This window comes from Chelonia mydas, chromosome 23, assembly GCF_015237465.2.
Source record: "Chelonia mydas isolate rCheMyd1 chromosome 23, rCheMyd1.pri.v2, whole genome shotgun sequence".
In the NCBI taxonomy this organism is placed as follows: domain Eukaryota; kingdom Metazoa; phylum Chordata; order Testudines; family Cheloniidae; genus Chelonia; species Chelonia mydas.
The window spans coordinates 19,266,867-19,290,240 of NC_051263.2; the positions used below are offsets into that span (position 1 = coordinate 19,266,867).

General features: G+C 67.9%; 1 protein-coding gene across 1 annotated transcript; it reads right to left on the minus strand.

Annotated features, from left to right (window-relative positions):
- Positions 1-92: 92 nt before the first annotated feature.
- Positions 93-23,374, minus strand: PRR12 (proline rich 12). Its single transcript, XM_037888462.2, has 14 exons — positions 22,884-23,374; positions 18,156-18,268; positions 17,297-17,458; positions 13,415-16,785; positions 12,462-12,978; positions 11,080-11,390; positions 10,656-10,772; positions 10,162-10,295; positions 9,646-10,040; positions 6,994-7,119; positions 6,465-6,562; positions 6,092-6,220; positions 5,877-5,972; positions 93-2,420 (listed from the first exon to the last, which is right to left on the minus strand). Exons 1-14 carry the CDS (start codon positions 22,967-22,969, stop codon positions 2,280-2,282), a joined length of 5,796 nt encoding a protein of 1,931 aa, XP_037744390.1. The 5' UTR covers positions 22,970-23,374; the 3' UTR covers positions 93-2,279.

Sequence of the window (23,374 nt, forward strand, 5' to 3'; positions counted from 1 at the left end):
CCTGGGAATGCCTCCCCCTAAGGCAGCGGGAGGGGTGGGGGGGGCAGCGCATGTGGGATCCGGGGGGCGAGAAAACCAGGCGGAGACGCGACTAAACAATAAAAATATATCGGAACATCCATACAGACCACATTCCCGGCCGCAAAACCCACGGACACAGAGTACACAGCGTAAAAAAGAGGGGGCTGGGGGGGGGGGGGGGGCGGGATTGGGGGGAGGGGGGCTTAGAACAAAGGGTTAGCTCCGGGGCAGGGTGGGGGTCTCACAGCTCCCCACGCTTCAGGGTACCTGGAGTTTGGCCAGCTCTGGGGTACCCCACCCCACAAATACAGTTTAGTGCTTTAGCATGGGTTCCAGTATTGGGGGTGTCCTGGCTGTGCCCTCTCCCCGGGGGCTACAGAGCATGGGACTGGGGGCCCCCTCGATGGCCACAGCCCCCTCCCCAAGACACTAGAGACACCAGGGTGCTGGATGGGGGGGGAATCACCCCAAATTCTCCCTCACCAGGGGTGCTGGAATCCCCTCTCAGCTGGGGGAGAAGGAAGCTGGTTTGGGGCTGTCCCCCCCACCCCGAGATTTGGGGGTGGCATGGAATATCCCAGGGCCAGCAACAACTGATCCCAAAGGATCAATAGCAGAAAGGGGGGTGCCCCCAAAAAGGGGGTGAGTCAAGGAATCCCCCCTTTCTCCCCCCCAAACCCAAGAGGGATCAAAGAATGAATTTTTAAAAAATCCAGCAGGATTTGTAGGGGGGACTCCCTGGGGGTGGGGGCCAGGGGAAGGAGTACAGGGCTCCCCCCGAGGGGCAGGGCTCCAATTCAGCTCCCAGTCTGGGGCAACCCCCCTCCCCACAAAGTACCTTGAGTCCCCCCCAGAAAGTGGGGAGGAGGCCACGGGGGCGGGGGGGTCCACAGGCAGCCCATCCCCCCTCCTAGATCTAGTCCACAGGGGTGGAGAGAGGCTGCAGGGGGGGTGAGAGGCTGGAAAATGGGGGGTTCTGGGGGGTGGGAAGAGCCCTGACCAAATCTCACTAATCTAGGCTGGATTTTGTATCCAGGGTTAAAAAAATTCAGTTTAGGGTGGGGGGGGGGGATTGGGGCCTAAACCCCCCCCCCCCGCAAATTGTCTATATAATTATTATAATAACGATGCCCCAAAACTCAGACCCTGCCCCCAAAGTTCATCCAAGCTGAAGAAGTTCCCAGCTAAGGGGGGGATGGGGGGAGGTCTGGGGGGGCTCCGCGGGGGTGTCCGTTAGCCAAATACAATATGATACATAGACTTTGACCCTATACATTATGTACAAGAAAATCCGCTGATAAAAAAACAAAACAAAAACACACAACGACAAAAATAACAACCCCCGCCCCCCCGCCCCGAAGGGGGGACGAACCCCCCCCCCGGCCCCCCAAAACACGGCCTAAGAGAAGGATTAAATAGTCATGGAGGGGGGTACGTGGAATCTGCCCCCACCTGCCCTGGGGGAAGCACATGGACTCATTGGCTGCCCCCCCGTGAGTCTCCCCCCCAGATGGGGGGCTATACTCGGGGGGGGGGGGGCTGGCTCCCCTCCCCTGGGCTTGGCAATAAATAGCTCTGAGTGGGGAGCCAGACCACCGCATGGGGGGGGGAATTGGGGAGGGGGCCTGGCCATGCCATGGGGGAGGCGGGGGGGGGTTGCCTTCGGTCGTCCCCTGACTAGCCAATTCCCTGCTGCAGGGGGAGGGTGGGCAAAAACGGGGGACCGACGGGACAAAGTGGGTGTGCTAAGCACGGAACCCAGGAGTCCGGGTTCCCGACTCCCCCCCGCCCCAGACTCTGTTCCCCTCCCAGAGCTGGGGAAGGAACCCAGGAGTCCTGGTTCCCTAACCCATCACCCACCCCCTTCTCTCACCAGTCCCCGCTATGCCCTGTGGGCTTCCCCAGCCGCGGGGGCGGGGGGGGGGGGGGGGGGCTCCCCCCATCCCCATACAGAGAAAGGAAGCTGCTAAATAGACATTTATACATATATATATAAATAAAATTTCTCTGTATGGGAGGGGGAACCGGGGGGGGCAGGCCCATAGACCCCAGGGCCACCCTCACCTCTGGGCATGTTCCTCCCCCCCCAGGGCCACAGCCACCCCAAGCCAAGGTGGGTGTGGGGGGGTCTGTCCTGGAGATCACCACCACCAACGGGGGGGTGGGGAGCGGGACCCCCAATGCGCCCCCCCCCGGGCCCTCGGTCCAAAGCCCTCCCCGGCCCGGGGGGCGGGGCCTGCGCCGTGGGAGAGGGGGGGTCACGCGCACTTGGTCTGGGCTTGTGTCAGGAGGTCGCTGAAGGAGTCAAAGAGCTTTTCCAGCCAGGGCTGGTTCCGCATGCACTGCTGGACCACCTCCTCCTGGCCCAGGTCCGCGTCCTGCCCCTCGATGGCCGACGTCTGCGGGGAGAGACGCCGTCAGCGGGGGGGCCGGGGCTGGGGGCACCGGCGGGGCCGGGCTGGCAGGGGGCTGCGGGGCGGGAGCGAGGGGCACCGGCGGGGCTGGGGGAGCCCAGGACTAGGCTGGCAGGGGGCTGCGGGGCGGGAGTGAGGGGCACCGGTAGGTCTGGGGCAGGGCAGGGATTGCGGGAGCTGGGGGGGAGGAGTGGGAGGCAGGGCAGGGGGCTGGGGGGCTGGCAGGGGGCAGGCGGGGGGCTGGGGGGGGTCTCACCTCGTCCTTGCAGGGCAGGAAGGTGTGGTATTTGTAATGATGGAGGGAATGGTACGGGGTGGGGGGCAGGGGGGGCAGGCGGGGGGCTGGGGGGCTGGCAGGGGGCAGGCGGTGGGCCGGCGGGGGGCTCACCTCGTCCTTGCAGCGCAGGAAGGTGTGATATTTGTAGTGATGGAGGGAATGGTACGGGGTGGGGGGCAGGGGGCAGGCGGGGGGGCTGGCGGGGGGCAGGCGGGGGGCCGGGGGGGTCTCACCTCGTCCTTGCAGCGCAGGAAGGTGTGATATTTGTAGTGATGGAGGGAATGGTACGGGGTGGGGGGCAGGGGGCTGGTGGGGGGAAGGCAGGGGGGCTGGCAGGGGGCCGGTGGGGGGCGGGGAGGGCTCACCTCGTCCTTGCAGCGCAGGAAGGTGTGGTATTTGTAGTGATGGAGGGAATGGTACGGGGCGGGGGGCAGGCGGGGGGGCTGGCGGGGGGCCTCACCTCGTCTTGCAGCGCAGGAAGGTGTGATATTTGTAGTGATGGAGGGAATGGTACGGGGTGGGGGGCAGGGGGCTGGTGGGGGGAAGGCAGGGGGGCTGGCAGGGGGCCGGTGGGGGGGCGGGGAGGGCTCACCTCGTCCTTGCAGCGCAGGAAGGTGTGATATTTGTAGTGATGGAGGGAATGGTACGGCGTGGGGGGCAGAGGGCTGGTGGGGGGCAGGCAGGGGGCCGGGGCGGGGCTCACCTCGTCCTTGCAGCGCAGGAAGGTGTGATATTTGTAGTGATGGAGGGAATGGTACGGGGTGGGGGGCAGGGGGCAGGCGGGGGGCCGGCAGGGGGCAGGGGGGGGCTCACCTCGTCCTTGCAGCGCAGGAAGGTGTGATATTTGTAGTGATGGAGGGAATGGTACGGGGTGGGGGGCAGGGGGCAGGTAGGGGGCAGGCGGGGGGGCTGGCGGGGGGGGGGGCTCACCTCGTCCTTGCAGCGCAGGAAGGTGTGATATTTGTAGTGATGGAGGGAATGGTACGGGGTGGGGGGCAGAGGGCTGGTGGGGGGCAGGCGGGGAGGCTGGCGGGGGGTCGGGGGGGTCTCACCTCGTCCTTGCAGCGCAGGAAGGTGTGATATTTGTAGTGATGGAGGGAATGGTACGGGGTGGGGGGCAGGGGGCAGGCGGGGGGCAGGCAGGGAGGCTGGCGGGGGGTCGGGGGGGGCTCACCTCGTCCTTGCAGCGCAGGAAGGTGTGATATTTGTAGTGATGGAGGGAATGGTACGGGGTGGGGGGCAGGTAGGGGGCAGGCGGGGGGCAGGCAGGGGGCCGGGGGGGGCTCACCTCGTCCTTGCAGCGCAGGAAGGTGTGATATTTGTAGTGATGGAGGGAATGGTACGGGGTTGGGGGCAGGGGGCAGGCAGGGGGCCGGGGGGGGGCTCACCTCGTCCTTGCAGCGCAGGAAGGTGTGATATTTGTAGTGATGGAGGGAATGGTACGGGGTGGGGGGCAGGGGGCAGGCAGGGGGCCCGGGGGGGGCTCGCAGGAAGGTGTGATATTTGTAGTGATGGAGGGAATGGTACGGGGTGGGGGGCAGGGGGCAGGCAGGGGGCCGGGGGGGGGCTCACCTCGTCCTTGCAGCGCAGGAAGGTGTGATATTTGTAGTGATGGAGGGAATGGTACGGGGTGGGGGGCAGGGGGCTGGTGGGGGGAAGGCAGGGGGGCTGGCAGGGGGCCGGGGGGGGGCGGGGAGGGCTCACCTCGTCCTTGCAGCGCAGGAAGGTGTGATATTTGTAGTGATGGAGGGAATGGTACGGGGTGGGGGGCAGGGGGCAGGCGGGGGGCAGGCAGGGGGCCGGGGGGGGCTCACCTCGTCCTTGCAGCGCAGGAAGGTGTGATATTTGTAGTGATGGAGGGAATGGTACGGGGTGGGGGGCAGGGGGCTGGTGGGGGGCAGGCGGGGGGCAGGCAGGGGGCCGGGGGGGGCTCACCTCGTCCTTGCAGCGCAGGAAGGTGTGATATTTGTAGTGATGGAGGGAATGGTACGGGGTGGGGGGCAGGGGGCAGGCGGGGGGCAGGCAGGGAGGCTGGCGGGGGGTCGGGGGGGGCTCACCTCGTCCTTGCAGCGCAGGAAGGTGTGATATTTGTAGTGATGGAGGGAATGGTACGGGGTGGGGGGCAGGTAGGGGGCAGGCGGGGGGCCGGCAGGGGGCCGGGGGGGGCTCACCTCGTCCTTGCCGCGCAGGAAGGTGTGATATTTGTAGTGATGGAGGGAATGGTACGGGGTTGGGGGCAGGGGGCAGGCAGGGGGGCCGGGGGGGGGCTCACCTCGTCCTTGCAGCGCAGGAAGGTGTGATATTTGTAGTGATGGAGGGAATGGTACGGGGTGGGGGGCAGGGGGCAGGCAGGGGGCCCGGGGGGGGCTCGCAGGAAGGTGTGATATTTGTAGTGATGGAGGGAATGGTACGGGGTGGGGGGCAGGGGGCAGGCAGGGGGCCGGGGGGGGGCTCACCTCGTCCTTGCAGCGCAGGAAGGTGTGATATTTGTAGTGATGGAGGGAATGGTACGGGGTGGGGGGCAGGGGGCTGGTGGGGGGAAGGCAGGGGGGCTGGCAGGGGGCCGGTGGGGGGCGGGGAGGGCTCACCTCGTCCTTGCAGCGCAGGAAGGTGTGATATTTGTAGTGATGGAGGGAATGGTACGGGGTGGGGGGCAGGGGGCAGGCGGGGGGCAGGCAGGGGGCCGGGGGGGGCTCACCTCGTCCTTGCAGCGCAGGAAGGTGTGATATTTGTAGTGATGGAGGGAATGGTACGGGGTGGGGGGCAGGGGGCTGGTGGGGGGCAGGCGGGGGGCAGGCAGGGGGCCGGGGGGGGCTCACCTCGTCCTTGCAGCGCAGGAAGGTGTGATATTTGTAGTGATGGAGGGAATGGTACGGGGTGGGGGGCAGAGGGTTGGTGGGGGGCAGGCGGGGGGCAGGCAGGGGGCCGGGGGGGGGCTCACCTCGTCCTTGCAGCGCAGGAAGGTGTGATATTTGTAGTGATGGAGGGAATGGTACGGGGTGGGGGGCAGGGGGCAGGCGGGGGGCAGGCAGGGGGCCGGGGGGGGGCTCACCTCGTCCTTGCAGCGCAGGAAGGTGTGATATTTGTAGTGATGGAGGGAATGGTACGGGGTGGGGGGCAGGGGGCAGGCGGGGGGCAGGCAGGGGGCCGGGGGGGGGGCTCACCTCGTCCTTGCAGCGCAGGAAGGTGTGATATTTGTAGTGATGGAGGGAATGGTACAGGGTGAAGAAAAACGACTTTTCCACATCGACCTTGAACTCCTGGGGGGTGAAAGGGGGGGGGGTCAGTCGGGGGCTCCAGCCCCTCCCCCGCAGCCATGCTCCCCCCCCCCAGCCCCGCACACCTGCTGCCGCCCCCCTCCCCCTGCCCCCGCACCCACCTGGGGTTTGGACACGCTCTTCTTCAGCTTGTTGAGGGTCTTGCGGTTGTAGGGCTGCCCCGTGGGGCGCAGCCTCACCAGCGCCTCGCCCGGCTCCGCCTGCAGCTGTGGGAAGGTGTGCAGCGCCTCCTGGGGGGGGACGGGGGTCACAGCAGGATGGCGGGGGGGGTGCCTCCTGCACACGGCGCCTAGGTTACAGGGTCCCCCCCCGGCCCCAGAGGTGCAAAGAACCCAGTCCCCCCTCCCAGCGCAGGGCCCCCCCCCAGCCAGCCCGAAGACTCCCCGGCACCTTCTCCCCAGCCCCAGAGTCCCCCCCCCCAGCCCCAGCGTTCCTGCAGCCACCCCCAAGGGGCACCCCCCTGGCGCCCCCCACCTGCAGCGCCGGGTGCAGTGACACCCGCTTCAGGACTTTCTTCTTGTGGTCGTTCAGGATCCCGTCGATCTTGCGCATGGGGGGCAGGTACAGCTCGTCTGGGGGAGGGGGGCAAGAGGGCAAAGGTTACTGGCCACCCTCGGTTCACCCCCCCCCCAGTTCCAATGCAGCCGTCAGGAACCACCCCCCTCCCTCAGTGGGGGACAAGTACCCCTCCCCCAGCCATGTGTGTGTGTGGGGGGGTCAGGGCAGATTTCCCCCTTCCCTGGCTGGGGGGAGAGGGGGGCAGGCTCCCAGTCGCGGGCGGGAAACTGGGGGACTCCCAGCCATGGTGGGCAGGGGGGCAGGGCAGGCCCCTCAGCCATGGGGGGGAACAGGGGGGGCCCCAGCTGTGGGGGGCAGGGAGGCAGGGCAGACCCCTCAGCCATGGGGGGCAGGGCGGGCCCCCCAGCCGTGAGGGGCAGGGCAGGCCCCCAAGCCGTGAGGGGAGAACGGGGGGGCCCCAGCCGTGGGGGGCAGGGGTACCCACCGTTGGTGTCCTCCAGGGCCTGGATCATGTCGGGGTCGAGGGCCGTGCTGACCAGCATCTCCACGTAGCTCCGGTACATTTCCTTCATCGCCCGCGTGTTCAACACCCGGCCCATCGGCACTCGCTCTGGGGGGGGGGGGACACAGCTGTGAGGGGGGGGGCCTGGCCATGCCCCATGGCCAGCCCCCCCCCTTATACCTCCACACCGCGCAGAGCAGCCCCCCACCGGCATCCCTGCAGCACACCAGCTCCTACCTGCCAGCCCCCGCTCTGGGCCAGAGCCCCCCCCCCAAGTCAGACCCTGCCCTCCCCAGAGTCTATAGTCGCCCCAGGGCCCAGAGAGCCCCCCCCCCATCCCCAGAGTCTATAGTCCCCTCCAGGGCCCAGAGCGCCCCTCCCCCCGGAGTCTATAGTCCCCCCAGGGCCCAGAGCCTGGCCCCCCCGCCCCCCAGTCAGGCCCAGAGCACAGAACCCGTCCTCTAGTGGTGAAGCAGGAGAGCACCCCCCACAGCCTGCAGTGAGGCTCATTTGCATACCGCCTGCTCCAGCTCACCCTGTTGGTGGGGACAAGGGCACCACCCACGGGTGGCCAGAGGGGTCCAGGAATTGCCCGAAGTGGCAAACTCCAGGGGTTGCCCCGGCTCCCTCCCATGATGCGAAGTGCACGGGACGTGAAAGGGAAGGTGTGCGGGAGCGCAGGGCACTGGAGACAACGGGTCGCTCTAAGCAGTCTGTCTGTGGGCCCTCATTGGATAGCCCGAACAAAACCCCACCACTCCTCGAACCCAGCTTCGAGGGGGGGAGGGAGCTAAGAGAACAGGGCCCCCAGCGAGCTCCCCCACCCCCCCCCAGCCAATCCCAGCTCCCAGCCACCAGAGATTCAGGGCCACCCGGAACCAGGTCCCTGCCCGTCCTGTCTCATAGCCACATCCCCTGGCAAGGAGTTCCGCAGGTTAACGGTGTGCTGGGTGAAGAAAGACTTCCTTAGCTTCGTTTTAAACCTGCTGTCCGTTAATGTCATCGGGTGACCCCTTGTTTTTGTGTTTTGAGAAGGGGTAAATAACACTTCCCTAGTCACTTGCTCCACACTGCTCATAAGTTTATAGATCTCTCTCATATCCCTTAGTCGTCTCTTTTCCCAGCAGAACCGGCCCCAGCTTTTTCACCTCTCCTTGTATGGAAGCTGTTCTGCCCCCTAAGAGGTTTTGTCGCCCTTCTCTGCCACCTCTTCCGTTCCAGTACGTCTGTTTTGAGATGGGGCGACCGGAATGGGATGCAGAATTCGAGGCGTGGACGTGCCATGGATTGATGGAGCACCGTTAGGATATTTGTTCTCTTATGAGCGATCCCTTTCCAACACGCTGCTCGCTCTTCTGACGGCTGCTGCCCACCGAGTGGACGTTTGCAGAGAACGACCCACAATGACCCCCGGAGCTCCTGCTTGAGTGGGAACAGCTAATTCAGGCCCCAGCCTTTGGCACGTAGAGTGGGGATGCTGTTTCCAATCGACCCAGAATGTCACCGGCAGCTCGGTGAGGTCCCTTTGCAACTCTTCGCAGCCTGCTTTGGACTGACCTATCCTGCGTCATTTGGTGTTGTCTGCAAACTCGGCCGCCTCCCTGCTCACTTATGCCCAAGGTGAGCAGCGCTGGGCCTGGTGCGGACCCCGCTAGTCACCTGTATCCAGTCTGAAAACCGACCCTTTATTTCCTGTCTTTCCCCAGTTACTGATCCATGACGGCCCTTCCCCCTTATCCCATGACAGCTTAGTTCGCGTAAGAGCCTTGGGTGAGGGACCTTGTCACAGGCTTTGTGAAAGTCTAAGGACTCTGGCTCCCCCTTGTTCACATGTCGACCCCCTCGAGGAATCCTAATAGATGGGGGAGGCGTGATTTTCCTTTCCAAAAGCCAACGCATCACGTTCATCTCTGTGCCGGATCATGCTCTTCTTTACTACGGCTTTAACCACTTTGCCCGGCACTGGAGTCAGGCTTGCTGGCCTGGAATTGCCAGGATCGCCCCCCTGGAGCCTTTTTTAAAAATCATGAGCTGCCCTCCAGCCGCCTGGTCCGGAGGCTGAGGTAAGCGACGGGCGATGCCCTGCAGCGAGTAGTTCTGCAGAGTCCTATCCGAGATCCTTCCGAACTCCAACGGCCTTGTCTTCCTTGAGTGGTCCCTTCGCACGCACGTCACTCATTGATTGTTGGTCAGGCTTCCTGATTCTCAAGTACTTAAAAAACCGTGCCGTTCATTTTTGTGTCATTTGCTGGTGGCTCTTTACAGTCTCTTTTGGCCTAACGATCCTTTTCCACTTGACTTGCCGGTGTTTAGACTCCTTTCCTCACTGGGATTTGACTTTGTAAAGGACGCCTTTTCCCCTCTCACCTCCGCTTTCACTCTGGGGGCGTTTTCTCTGGTTCGCTATTTTTCTTTCTCTGGGCTTTGCATGTGGGGTTTACCCAGGCCTTTCCTGCACCTGGGGTGACCCCAGTAACAGGGAGAAGAGGACTGGGTGGGATTGGAGCTGGGTGGAGGAGCCCCGGGGCTGGCTGGCGGGATGGGACCCGTGTGGCTTGAACCGACCGGCCGGAGCTGGGTACCGGCGCTAAGATTCCCCGCCCTCCCCTCCCGCCGCGCGCCCCCTGGGCTCACCCTCCTCCTCGCTCTGCTGCTCCGGGCTGGACTCCGAGTCCGAGGAGGACGCCACTTCCTTCAGCCATTTTTTCCTCTTCTTCGGGGGCGGCTCCGCCTTCACCTTGGCGGGCTTGGGCTTGGGCTTGGGGCCACCAGCCGGGCTGGCCTTGGGGGGGGCAGGCGCTGGGGGCTCCGGCTTCTCTGCTTTGGGGGCCTTGTCGGCCTTGGCCGGCTTCTCCGCCCGGGGCGGCTTCTCGGCCCGCTCCGCCTTGGGGGGCCTGTCCGGCTTGGGGCCCTTCTCCGGCTTGGGGCCCTTCTCCGGCTTCTCCGCCCGCTCCGACGCCTCCGGCTGCTTCTCGGCCTTGGGCGGGGCCGGGACCTTGGGGCCCGAAGTCTTGGGCTGGTTTTGTCTCCTGCACGGGGCGGGAAGGGAGCGGGGGGCCCGTTAGGCACCGAAGGCCGAGCCCGGAGCAGGCAGGAAATGCGCCGGGGAGGGGTCAGCCCCCCCCCGTCCCTCTCTGAACCCCCCCTCACCTCACAGCCTGCAGCGGCCGGTGCCAGGGCTTCTTCGAGCAGACGCGAACGTAATCCTTCTTGTTGATGTTCTCCAGGAACTTCACGTAGAGACGCTGGTAGCGGTTCTTGGCGTCCCCGAAATAACCCAGGTACTGGGGGGGGAAGGGGGGGCAGCAGAGATCAGGGAGCGAGGAAAAGCAGGGGAGGGGGGAGGCTGCTCCTGGGGGTGTCTCCGACTCCCGTGTCCGAAAGGGGAGCTGGGAACGGACACGGAAACTTCTTTCCCCGGTGTCCCCACCCCCGTTGGGCGCGTGGCCCCCCCGGTCACCCCATCCTCACAGGGCACAGCCCCCCCCCCCCCCCAGGATCTCCCCTCCCGCCACGAGCATCCCCACTTGGGGGTGGCGCAGGAAAAGCCCTAGGCTGGCTCGTAGTGGGGCACCAGGGGTCTGTCACGGGGGGGGGGGGGGGTCACCCCCACACTCCGGCGGGGGAGGTGCGGGGACACTCACGTTGCTGGTGGCACAGAACTGCCGCTGCCCGTCCTTGATCTCGGGGGTGAATTTCTGCAGCAGGGCTTTCTGCACCCGCCAGATGGGGGGCGGCTCCCGGCCCGTCTGCAGCGCCAGCTAGAGACCGGGGAGAGGGGGGGTCACTCGCTCCTGACCCGCAGCCCCCTGCCAGCCCCACCCCGGGCTCCCCCCGGCGCCCCTCACTCCCGACCCGCAGCCCCCTGCCCCCCCCCAGCCCTGCCAGTGCCCCTCACTCCCGACCCGCAGCCCCCTGCCCCCCCCCCAGCCGGCGCCCCTCACTCCCAACCCGCAGCCTCCTGCTAGCCCGGCCCTGCCCCCCCCAGCCCTGCCGGCGCCCCTCGCTCCCGACCCACAGCCCTGGGCTCCCCCCGGCGCCCCTCACTCCCGATCTGCAGACCCCCACCTTGAGGGCCTGGATGTCCTCCACGCGGATGACGAACTCGTCGCGTTCCCGGAAGATCCCCTCCCCTCCGCTCTCGGCCTCCTCCTCGTCCGTCTCGCCGCACACGGCTGCCGTCTCCTGCTTCTTGGCCAGGTGCAGGGGCCGCGCGTCCTCCGGCTCCTCCAGCTCAGGGGAGGCCTGGGCCGGGGGCCCCACGGGGGGCGGCGGGGGGGGCTCGGGGGGCGAGGCCGGGGAGGCGGCTGGGGGGGGCTCCTGCTGGGAAGCCTCGGAGGGGGCCGGGCTGGGCAGCTTCTCCTCCGCCGCGGGGGCGTCTGTGGGTGGGGGGGAGGGTTAGCGCAGGTGGTGGTGGTGGGGGGGATGAACCCTCTTACCCAGCATGCTCTGGGGCACCCGTCCCATCCCCGGGGGTGCGTGTAGCTACCGGGGGCAGGGGTGTCTCTGGGGGATTCAGGGGTGGGGATTGGGGGTCCCGGGGGGAACCCCTGTGGGGGCAGGGCCATCCCCAGGGGGATATGGGGGACCACAGTGAGTGGGGGGGGATCTAGAGAACTGGCAGCACCATAGTGGGGTGGGGGGCGTCCCGGGGGACCACAGTGAGTGGGGGGGGATCTAGAGAACTGGCAGCACCGTAGTGGGTGGGGGGGGCGTCCCGGGGGACCACAGTGAGTGGGGGGGGGGATCTAGAGAACTGGCAGCACCATAGTGGGGTGGGGGGCGTCCCAGGAGGACAATTGGGGGCACCCCAAAGGGTTTGGGGGCACTCCATAGCAGGGTGCAGAGGATTCAGAGGTCTCAGGGGCAAGAGGGGACCTGCCGCAGAGGGAGGTGAGGATGTCCCAAGGATGCAGGGGGAGTGGGGCAGGGGAAGGCCCCAGAGGTGCTGGGGGACACAGGGCAGGGGGATGCTGGGACACCCCAGAGGACGTGGGGTGGGGAGATGCATGGGATTACAGGGCAGGGGAGCACGCAGGGCAAGAGAGGACACAGCGAGACATAGGCTGGGGAGACACCCCAGGAGGCCACGGGGTGAGGACACGTGGGGGGACGTGGGGTGGGGGGATGCGGGACAGGAGAACTCCCCGGGGGGGACATGGAGCAGGGGAGGATGTGGGGGGAGGAGAAGTGGGCCGGGTGATTCCCCCGGGGGGAGGGGAGGCAGGAATCACCCTGGGAGGATGTGGGGGGATATGGGGAGGGGAGGAAGCTTGGGGCGGAAATGTGGGGGACCTGGGGCCGGGGGACCGCCTGGGGGGACGCGAGATGGGGGATTCCCCCGCGGGGAGGCAGGGGGCCCCGGGCTGGGGGAACCCCCCAGGGGGAGGCGGGGGACCCGGGGCAGGGGAGCCCCCCGGGGGGACGCGGGGCGGGCGCGCGGCACCCACCGGCCCCGTCGCCCTCCTTGCGCTCGGCCGGGTCGTCCAGGGCGGAGATGGCGGAGGAGATGCTCTTCTGCAGGTCCTGGTTCTTGCCCACGGAGTCCTCCTCGTCGGAGGAGAACGAGGGCAGCGTCTCCAGGTTGCGTTTCAGCTCCTCGTCCAGCCGCTTGCAGGGGCTGGTGCAGCTCATGACGAGCCCCTCGCCCTCGGCCCCGTCCAGCGCCCCCGGCAGCAGGGGGGGCGCCAGGCCGAAGGGGGGCTGGGCCGCGGGGGGCCGCGGGGTCTTGGGGGGGCTGGTGGCGGCCGTGGGCAGCTGCTGCCGCTTGCCCGACTTGAGGAAGTCCAGGAAGGAGGCCATGAAGCCCGACTTCATCTCCGGCTGCTTCTCCTCCACCTCCCGGATCTTCGCCTTGATCTTCTCCCGCGTCTGGCTGCTGTCCAGCCCGGCCTCGGGGGGCGCCGGCCCGGAGGGGGCCGGCTCTGCCGGGGCCCCCTCGCCGCCCTTGGGCACCGCCAGCTTGATCTGGGGGGAGAACGGGGCTCAGGGGCGCTGCGGGGACGGCCCCAGACAGAGATGCCCCTTCTCCAGGCTCCCTGCCCTCCAAGAGCCCACCACCGCCCCCAGCCCCCCGGGAGCCCTCCGCCCTGCCCCCCAGGAGCCCACCACCACCCCCAGCCTCCCGTCCTGTCCCCCGGGAGCCCGCGGCTGCCCCCAGGCCTGTCCCCCAGGAGCCCTCGGCTGCCCCCCACTCCCCACCCTGCCCCCCAGCCAGGGCCCCGCCCCCTTACAACCCCTCCCTCCCCAGCCAGGGCCCTGCCCACACAAAGACCCTCCTGTCCCAGCCAGGACCCCACTCCCAGCCCCTCCCTCCTCAGCCAGGGCCCCTCCCTCAACACCCCTCCCTTCCCCCCCAGCCAGGGCCCCTCCCTCCCCAACCAGGTCCCTGCCCCCCCATTACCTTGAGCGGCTTGAGGGGCTCCACGCCAGCCCCTCCTTCGCCCCCCTCCTCGCCCCCCTTTTTCCCCCGCCCCCGCCCCCTGCCCCGGGGCTTCTTGGCCCCGTCAGGGGGCAGGACGCCGTGGGGCTCGGCCAGGGGCCGGATGCGGGGCCGGCCACGAGGCCGGGGGGGCCCGTCCCGCTTGGGCTTGGTGGGCTTGCGGCCCCGCTTCTTGGGGCCGTCGGCGGCGCTGTGGTGGGGGCAGAAGTCGATGTCGCCCATGGGGCCGAGGCTGGGCCGGGTCCGGCAGCTGGAGATGAGGTCGGGCAGCAGGTCGGGCAGGCGCCGGCTGTTCAGGCGAATGTCGGCCGGCACGTCGGCCTTGTCCTCGTCGTCCTGGAACTCGTACTCCTGGGCGTAGGCCTTCTTGGGGGGCTGGAACGGGGGGTCCCGCTTCTTGAGCAGGTGGAAGGAGGTGGTCTTCAGCAGCTTCTTGGGCTTGGAGGAGCAGAAGATGGGGGAGGTGAGGCCCGGCTTGGCAGCCCCCTCCGGCCCGCCGTGGCCCGCCTGGATCAGCCCCAGGGGCTCGGCGTTGACGGTGGAGGGCAGCTCGTGTTTGACCGGCTCCATGGCCAGGTGGGATCCGTCCCCGCCCTCGCCGGGGCAGTAGCCCTGGTAGCCCTGGCCGGCCGGCAGCATGTCATAGCCGCCGGCCCCGCCCTTCAGGCCCTCGGCCCGCTCCAGGCTGGGGGGCTCGTCCTCCCCGCAGCCCGGCTTGGGGAAGTCGTCGGGGCCGCAGGCCCCCGGCCCGAACATGTCCTCCATGCCGGGGAAGAAGCTGCGGTCCTCGTCCTGCAGCAGTGAGTCCGGGAAGCAGATGGAGGTGAGGGGCACGAAGCGCTGCTTGGAGCCCTGCGGGCTGGGGCTCTCAAACTGGTCCTTGGCCTCCAGCTGGGCCTGGGGCACCTGCTGGGAGGAGTCGGGCTCCAGGCCGGCCCCGCCCTGGCCCAGGTGGGACTCCAGGCTCAGGTCAGGCTCCAGGAAGTCCTGGATCTCCTGGGACTGGCCCAGCACCTCCATGTTCTCGGCCTGCAGCTGGCCCTGCAGCTGGGGCGACTGCTGGGGGTCCAGGCCCTGCGAGCGCACGTGCGCTTGGTGCAGGTGGGCCTCCAGGGCCTGCAGCTGGAGCTGGGGCGAGGGGGGCTCGGGCGGGTGGAGGCGCTGGGGCTCCAGCAGGTGCACCTTGGCCCGGGGATGCAGCTGGCTCTGGGTGTGAGTCAGCACCGACTGCAGCAGCTGGGACTGCTGCTGCTGCTGCTGGGGCGGGGGCAGGGAGAGCTGGGGCAGGTCGGGGGACGAGTCCAGCAGGAGCGGCGCCCCCTGCTGGCCGGGCAGCAGCTCCATAGGCGGGGGCTCGCCCACCATGCGGTGGGGCTGGGGGCCGTGCTCGGGGGTCTTCTGCAGGTAGGAGTGGGCCTGGCCCAGGTCCTTGGCCCCGGCTTGCAGGTGCTCCACCGACTTCTTCATGTCCTGGGCGTAGCTCTCCATGGAGCCGGCCTGGTGGCTGTAATGCACCACGGAGGTGGCGAGCGCTTCTGGGGTGGAGCGGGCGTGGGGCCGCTCCCCTTTCTTCTTCTCCTTCAGGCCCTGCAGGGAGAGCTCCAGGCCCTGGCTGTCCAGGCTGGAGTTGGTGCGGATGACGCTCTGCAGGTGGTATCGTTCCTCCGACTTGCTGAGCCCCCCGTAGGCCAGCCCCTTGCCCCCCCGCTCCTCGCACTGCACCAGCCCCTCGGCCGGCCCCCGGGGGGGCGGCGTCTGGGACTGCAGCAGGTGCTGAATGAGGAAATCCTCGTCCTCCGCCCGCTCGGCCGCCAGCAGGTCCGACTCGGCCTTGGCCTTGCCGTAGGAGGCCGCCCGCTCCACGCCCGGGTAGCTCTGCCCGTGCGCCGGCTGCAGGAAGGAAGGCGACAGCACCGACGTCAGGTATTTCTGGGACTGGCCAGGCGAGTTCACGCTCTGGGGCCGGGCGGCCGTGGGCGACTGCAGGGGCCGGCCGATCTGCGACGGGCTGGAGTCGGGGAGGCTCTGCCCGTGGGCGTAGCCGATGGGCTGCGGGTGGCTGGGCATGGCGGGCGAGTGGCCGGTGCTGTAGCTCAGCGAGGGGCTGGCGGTGGGCATGCCCTGGGAGTGGGCCGGCCCGTAGCTGGGGGTCTGGCTCACCGAGACGTGGGGCTCGGCCTGGACGCTGTAGCCCACCGTCGACAGCCCCTGCAGCTGCTCCGGGGAGTAGGCCTGGCTCTGGCTCACGCAGGGCTGCAGCCCCTGCCCGGCCTGCCCGCCCTGCCCCCCGGGCTGGGCCTGCCCCGTCCCGTAGCTCTGCGCCTTGCTGACGCTGGTCAGGTCCTGAGCCTGGCTGCCGCTGAACTGGGAGGCCTGGCTGACGGAGGAGAGGCTCTGGGGCTGGCTCACGGCGTAGCTCTGGGGCTGGCTCATGGACAGCAGGCTCTGGGGCTGGCCGGGAGAGTAGGCCTGGGACTGGCTGGCGATGACCGAGCTGGGCTTGGCGACGGAGACGGAGAAGCTGCTTTGGCACTTGGGGGTGGCGGTGGAGCGGGGGGTCTGGCGGGAGGCCGAGTAGCTCTTGGATTTGGAGGAGGAGCCGGCCGCGGCGCCCGAGTAGCCGGGCGACTGGATGATGGGCCGGTAGCTCTGCCCCGGCTCCTGGCGGGGGGCCTGCGGCGGCTTCTGGGAGCCCTCGGAGCCGGCGGGCGAGGGCTCGCCCAGCGGGCTGCAGGAGAGGCCGGCGCGGTGGGACATCTGCTGGTAGCTGCCCCCGCAGCTCAAGTAGTGCTGCAGGGAGTGGGCGGCGGGCAGCTGGGGCTGGGTGCTGGAGGGCCGCTGGTAGTGTTTGATGACGCTGTCCTGCCGGGGCATGGCCCGCTCCATGGAGGCGGCGGGCGAGCTGGAGAAGACGGAGGCGTTGTACAGCTGCGAGGACTGGTCCGAGGGGGGCCCCAGGGAGGACGAGAGCAGGTTGAACTGGGAGGGCAGGTGGCGGGAGGCCGACTCCTGGGCGCTGCGGTAGGCCGAGCTCTGGGAGGGCAGCCCGGTGCCCAGCACGGCGCTGCCTAGCCGGTCGAAGCTCAGGGAGGAGGGCACGCTGGCCTGGGAGGGTTTGATGTGCAGCAGCGGGTCGTGCGGGGACAGCAGCCCGTTGGAGCTGGGGCTGAAGGCGGCGTCCGGCAGGCTGAGCGAGGAGCTGACCGGGAAGCTGCGCCCGCTGAAGGAGGCCGGGTGCTGGTAGGCCGACAGCGCCGAGGACGACGGGAAGGTGCCCGAGCCGGGGATGGCGCCCGAGATGAAGAGCTCAGCCGGGGCCGGCGTGTGCATGGCTGGGGGAGAACGGGGGGGCGGGTCAGAGACAGGAGCGGCACCCGCCTGCACCCACAGCCCCCGCCTGGGACGGGAGGCACTCACAGGGACCCAGGGGCCTCTGCCCCAAGGCCCCCTTGGGGAGATCTGGGACCTACAGTGTGGCTGGGGTTTGAGTCCAGTCCAAGCCCGGCTGGAGAGGGGGTTGAACAGGGGTCGGGGATAAGGGGGGCAGCCGGGGCCTGGCTGAGGGGCGGGGCTAAGGGGGGGGAAGCCCAAGCCTGGCTGAGGGGCGGGGCTAAGGCGGGCAACGGGCCCGGCTGAGGGGCGGGGCTAAGGCGGGCAGCTGGGGCCTGGCTGAGGGGCGGGGCTAAGGCGGGGGAAGCCCAAGCCTGGCTGAGGGGCGGGGCTAAGGCGGGCAGCCGGGGCCTGGCTGAGGGGCGGGGCTAGAGTGGGGCATGCCCCGCCCCTGCTGACAGTGACCCTGTTCAGGCCCCGCCCCCTGAGGGGGGTCTCCCCACCCCCACATACCTGTCTGCCAGGAGGGGGTGCGGAACTGGGAGAGCAGCGAGGAGGCCGAGGGGCCGGGCTGGGGGGCCCGCGACTCCAGCGCCGAGATGAGGTTCATGACGGAGGCATCGGGGGTGGCGCTGCTGGCGTGATGGAGTCCGGTCTCGAAGAGCCCCGAGAGACCTGGGGGGAGAGACAGTGAGGGGGGCACAGACGGACGGCGGAGGGGCAGACGGACAGACAAGGGAGATGGGACAGACAGACGGGGGAGGGGCAGACGGGGACAGAGACAGGCGGGGGCAAGACAGATGGACAGACGGGGGATAGAGACGGGGAGATGGGACAGACAGACCGGGGACAGGGCAGATAGACAGACCGGGGACAGAGACGGAGAGATGGGACAGACAGACCGGGGACAGGGCAGATGGACAGACCGGGGACAGAGACGGGGCAGGGCATTGGGGGGTGCTGGCAGGACAGACTGACAGAGGGGGACAGGCAGAGAGGGGAGAAGAGCGGGAGGGAGGACAGACAGGCGGAGGGCACCAGACCTACGGATAAAGGGGGCAGAGCGGGGGGAGGGGCAGGTGGCCACGCAGACAGCCAGGGACAGGCGGACGAGGGGCCACAGAGAGACAGGTGGGCAGGAAGGAGGAGACACACTGCAGGAGGGGCACACGGCCAGGAGGACGGACAGACAGACACGCAGGGGGAGGGGCACACGGCCAGGAGGACGGACGTACAGACACACAAGGGAAGGGGCACACGGCCAGGAGGACGGACGGACGAACACGCAGGGGGACAGGCACACAGCCAGCCAGCCAGACCTGGACACACGGACAACGGCCGGACACGCGAGCGGGAGAAGACGGAGACGTACCTGCGGGGTGGTGGTTCGTGGCGTAGCCCTGCAGGGGGTGGGGGGCGGCGTAGGCCTGGCGGTGCAGAATATCCGTGTCCGGATGGGACGTCCGGGACCCGCCGTACACCAGGCTGGGGGCGAGGGAGGGACAGCGTCAGTGACAGTCATGCCCCCCCACACCCTGCCTCCAGCTCCCAGGGGGCAGGACATGGGGCCTGTCCTCTCTAGGGGGCGCCAGCTCCCATCTGGCCCCAGGGCAGGGACAGGCTGGTGCAGGGGGGCAGGGAATAGGGCCTGGGGCCTTTCCCCTCGGCGGGGGGGGGCCAGCCCCGTCAGTGATCCCTCTGCCATGAGGGAGGGGCTTTCACCAGGGATCCCCCCCCCACGTGTGTCCCCCCCCCCCTCAGTTGTGTCTCCCCCCCGTATGCGCTGGAGAAGCAGAACGCGCCCCATGGATCCCCCCTCCGCAGCCCCACGGCTCCTCGGAGAAGCGGGAAGATTTCCCTCCATCCCCCTCCCAGCATCTGGCACAGGAGTGTGGTGACAGAAGGGCATTCTGGGAAATGTAGTCCCTGGCCCTGGCCAGAGATGTCTGATCCCCCCCCCCCCCGGCACTTTCCAGCTTCGCTGACGGCACTGGAAGGAGTCTGGCACCAAAACGGAGCCGCACAGCTCCCCCCAGCCCTGCCCTGCCCCGCCCCCCCCCAGCCCTGCCAGTGCCCCTCGCTCCTGACCCGCAACCCCCTGCTCCCTCCAGCCCTGCCCTGCCCCCCCAGCCCTACCGGTGCCCCTCACTCCTGACCCACAGCCCCCTGCTCCCCCCAGGCCAGCCCTGCCCCCCCACTCTGCCGGTGCCCGTGACTCCCGACCCGCAGCCCCCTGCTCCCCCCAGCCCGGCCCTGCCCCCCCAGCTCTGCCGGTGCCCCTCACTCCCAACCCGCACCCCTGCTCGCCCGGCCCTGCCCCCCCAGCTCTGCCGGTGCCCCTTACTCCCAACCCGCAGCCCCCAGCTAGCCCAGCCCTGGGCTTCCCTCCATCCCCGAGAGGTGTGAAGACAGATTTAGATATTTCCAACCACCTACTAAGCAGAGAGAACTGCCCAGCAGGGAACCGTACCCTGATCAGACCCTAAGCTCTGCCCAGCAAGTACACCCCCTCTCCCCGTCACAAGAGAACCCAGGAGTCCTGGCTCTCAGCCACCCCCTGCTCTAACCACAGAACTCCTCCGCTCACAGCACCGAACCGCTTGGACTGAACCGTTCCTCCTGGTGCCCATGGGCCACGGTGGGGCACGCAATGCTGCCAAGGCCCACGCTGGACAGGCGCAACCAGGAGCTGAGGGATCCATGCACCATGCAGCCAAGGCACAGCCCAGGCTGCAGGGCCCTGGGGCATGCAGCCCCTCGATGCAACCGGCTGCGGACGGACGCAGGCGTGAGCCACGGCAAAGCTGCAGCTTCTACAGAGAGGCATATGAACGTGCCAGGCGCATGCAGAATGAGGTATGCGCCGCGGCACGAATGCATGGGATTTGCCAGGGCCCAGGCCCGCTGAGCGATGCATGCACTGCAGTAAATCCATGCACTACGTGGCTGCAATCCCCTGTAGAAGGGCGGATGCAACAGGCAGTGAATGCAGGGGATGCGCTAAGGAGCCCCTGCTTTGAGAGAGAGATGCAGGCACCACAGCAATTGCATGCATCATGGGATGCGACCTGCTGCAGAGAGATGCATGCACAATTGCATGCATCATGGGATGCGACCTGCTGCAGAGAGATGCATGCACAATTGCATGCATCATGGGATGCGACCTGCTGCAGAGAGATGCATGCACAATTGCATGCATCATGGGATGCGACCTGCTGCAGAGAGATGCATGCACAATTGCATGCATCATGGGAATGCAACCTGCTGCAGAGAGATGCATGCACAATTGCATGCATCATGGGGGTGCAGCCTGCTGCAGAGAGATGCAGACATCACAGCAAATAGATGCATTACTCAGGTGCAAGAGAGTTGCAGCTAGCATGGAAAATGCATGCACCATATGGATACAACTGCCTGCAAACACAAGCAAAGGAATGTCCTATGAGGCAAACCTCCCTGTGGTAGGATACACACCCATGCAGGAAATGCATGCACCCAGGAACCTCCTGGCAGAAAAATGCATGCACCACTGTAAATGCACAGGCCTCGGAGATGCAAAAACCCACAGAGAGCTGCCTGCACCCTTGCAAATGCCTTCACCAAGCAGGTGCGTGCCCCATGTGGCAAATGTATGCACCATGCTGGGGAGCAACTGCTTGCAGAGAGATGCAAATGCATGCATTATGCACATGCAACCGCCCGCAGCAGGATGCATGCGCCATGCAGCAAACGCCTGGGCTGGGCAGGGGCCCGCACCTGCAAGGGAAGGCATGTGCCACACAGGTGCAACCATCAGCAAGAGGGTGCAGGCGGCACCGAAAAGTCCCTTCACCATCCAGAGGCAACTGCATCTACCGTGCACGCCCCAGACAGCACCCCAGCGCATCTCTGCACTGTGCAGCAGATGCAGGGGCCATGTCGGGGGGTTCTGCTTGCTGAGAGATGCCTGCCCCTCCCCACCCGCCTCCAGGACACATGCAGCAGAGCCCCAGCATGCACCGAGGCAGCAGTGCAGCCGCCGGCACCGCAGGGTGTGAGGAGCAGGCCAGGCGGGCACCACCCTACACAGCCCCCCCCCCCGAAACGCATCCCACAAGCAGGCAAGAGCCCAGACTCTGAACCCCAATGCCCTGCCCCCAATCCCACTAGGCCCCACTCCCAGAGAGGAGTCCTGGTTCCCAGCCCTCACCCCCCACTCTAACCACTAGACCCTTCTTCCCTCCCAGAGCTGGGGTTAGAACCCAAGAGTCCTGGCTCCCAGCTGCCCCCCCCCCGCTCTAACCACTAGACCCTCCTCCCCCACCTTCCAGCTCCTGGAACCAGCAGCTTCCACTCACGGGGGCTCTGCTCGGGGGTGTCACACAGAGATTGGTGCCAGAAGGGCTTCTGGGGGGCAGAATGCAGAATGCCACTGGGGGTGTGGGGAACAGCCAACACCTGGGGGGGACTGCGTCCCGTCTCCCCTCCAGGGTGGGTGGGAGGTCACACACTCACCGCCGCCCCCTGCCCAGGGGGACACCCCCCCAGCCCTCATTCTGTCAGGGGAGCAGCCCAGAAACCCACAAACTCATCACACACCTGGGTGTTGGGGGGGACGCAGGCTCCTGCCCCCCACGCTGGAACCAGTGGGGCCGGCCACAGGGGGACAGAGCTGAGCCAGAGGAAAAGAAACCCCCTCCCCCAATGGCCTCCCCACGCACCTCCCCTTCCCCCAAACATCTTCTCCCCCCCCACGCACTCCCCCCCACCAATGCAGTCGCACAGCACAACTCCGCAGGGGGGCAACTCTCAGACCCATGGTCCACAGAGAGACACCAAGAGCCAGGGAAGGTCAGAGCCTGCAGCAAAGCCAGGGAGAGAACCCAGAAGTCCTGCCCCCCGCCTCCCCTGTGGTAACCACTAGACCCTACTCCCCTCCTAGAGCCGCGAGAGAACTCAGGAGTCTTGCCCCCCCCGCCCCCACTGTGGTAACCACTAGACCCCACCCCCCTCCCACAGCCAGGAGAGAACCCAGGAGTCCTGGCTCCCAGCCCCCCCATGCTCTAACCACTAGATCTTACTGCTTCAGACACGTTCAGAGAAAGGTCTCTCAGCCTGAGATGTCATGGTACCTTCTAACGCCTCAGGGCTTCCTTGGGCCTAAGGTACAGGGACCACACACTGGGTGCAGGGAGATGTGGCCACCCCTGGGGTGGGGCGCAGCTGCTGGAGAACAGCTGGGCAGCATGGGTCCCCCCCAGTTGCAGCTATGGGACTCCTGGGTTCTATTCCTGACTCGGGGAGGGGAGGGGTGTCTAGTGGTTTGAGCTGGGGAGTGGGCCTGGGAGCCAGGACTCCTGGGTTCTGTCCCCAGCTCCGGGAGAGGAGTGGGGTCTAGTGGTTAGAGCGGGGCAGGGGGCGAGCTGGGAGCCAGGACTCCTGGGTTCTGTCCCTGGCTGTAGGATGGGAAGGGGTTCTAGTGGTTTGGAGCTGGGGGGGGGGGAAGGGAGCGCTGAGTGCTAGGACTCCTGGGTTCCGTTCTTGACTCGTCGTCTGACCTGGGGGGTCTGCACTTGCTCTCTAAGGGGGGGTTCCCGGAGCCCCTCCACCAGCGGCTACAACCCCAAATGCCTCCCAGCACCCCGGTGTGGGTTGGTGCTACCCAGGGCCTGGAAAAGGCCCCGCTTATCCCAGCCCCCCACCCTGGCCCCATCCCCATCCCCTGCTCTCTAAGAGGCCTATTGGGGGGCAGGGGGATCCTCATCCTCCGCCTCCCCAGCTGGGGGGGGCCCCCAGGGTCCTGACAACCGGCCCGTGCCAGATGGGCCGGGGAAGGGGCCCCCCTCTCCGAAGCTGAGCCCGGCTTGGCACAGGTGTGTGCAGGGGGGGGACGGGGGACGACCCTGGGCCCGCCACCCCCGTGCACGGAGTTGGGGGGGCTCCCTTCCCCGCACCCCCGTCCCCATGCAAAGGCTTGGGCCTCCCCCCAATGCACCCTCGCCCCTCCCTTTTCCCGGGGGGGCCCAATCCCGGCAGGCCGCGGCGCCACCCCCATTGCGCCGCGCCCGGGTCCCCCCGCGCCCTCTCCAAGCCGGCGCCGTGCGCCCCCGGGGCCGCTCACCTGGCTTTGGCCGAGCGCTCGTAGCTCCATCCCGGGCCGGCGCCCAGCGGGTCCCCGAAGCCGGCGCTGGGGTAGTTCCTGTCCATGGGGCCGGCGGCGGGGGGGCGCAGGGCGCGCGCCCCGGGGGCCCCCAGGTGCCGCGCCTCGGCCTGTGCGCCCCGGCGCGTCCCCTGCAGGGGCGGGGGGGGGGGGGGCTCGGCGGGGAGGGGGGGCTCGGGAGGGGGGAGCTGCCGGAGGGGGGGGGTCCCCCCGCCGCTGCGCCCTCCGCTGCCCCCGGCCGGGGCCCGCCCGCCTGGCTGGCTCAGGCCCCGGGCTGGCGGCGCTGGCGCTGGGGCTGCGGGAGGCGGCGGCCGCTGGCGAGGCGGATCATGGTGCAGCCATGTTCGCTGGGTGTCTCTGTCCGCCCCGCTTCCTCCCACAATCCCGTGCTGGGGGAGGAGAAGGGGGGGGAATGAGACAGAGACGGGGGAGGAGGGAGAGAGACGGAGGGG

Excerpts from the sequence above, each read along its gene's own strand:
- PRR12 (XM_037888462.2), bottom strand. The coding sequence starts at position 22,969 with ATGGACAGGAACTACCCCAGCGCCGGCTTCGGGGACCCGCTGGGCGCC. Across the intron at positions 6,563-6,993 it reads GGCCCTGGAGGACACCAACG|ACGAGCTGTACCTGCCCCCC; the intron begins GTGGGTACCCCT and ends CCCCTCCCCCAG. Across the intron at positions 6,221-6,464 it reads CACTGCACCCGGCGCTGCAG|GAGGCGCTGCACACCTTCCC; the intron begins GTGGGGGGCGCC and ends GTCCCCCCCCAG.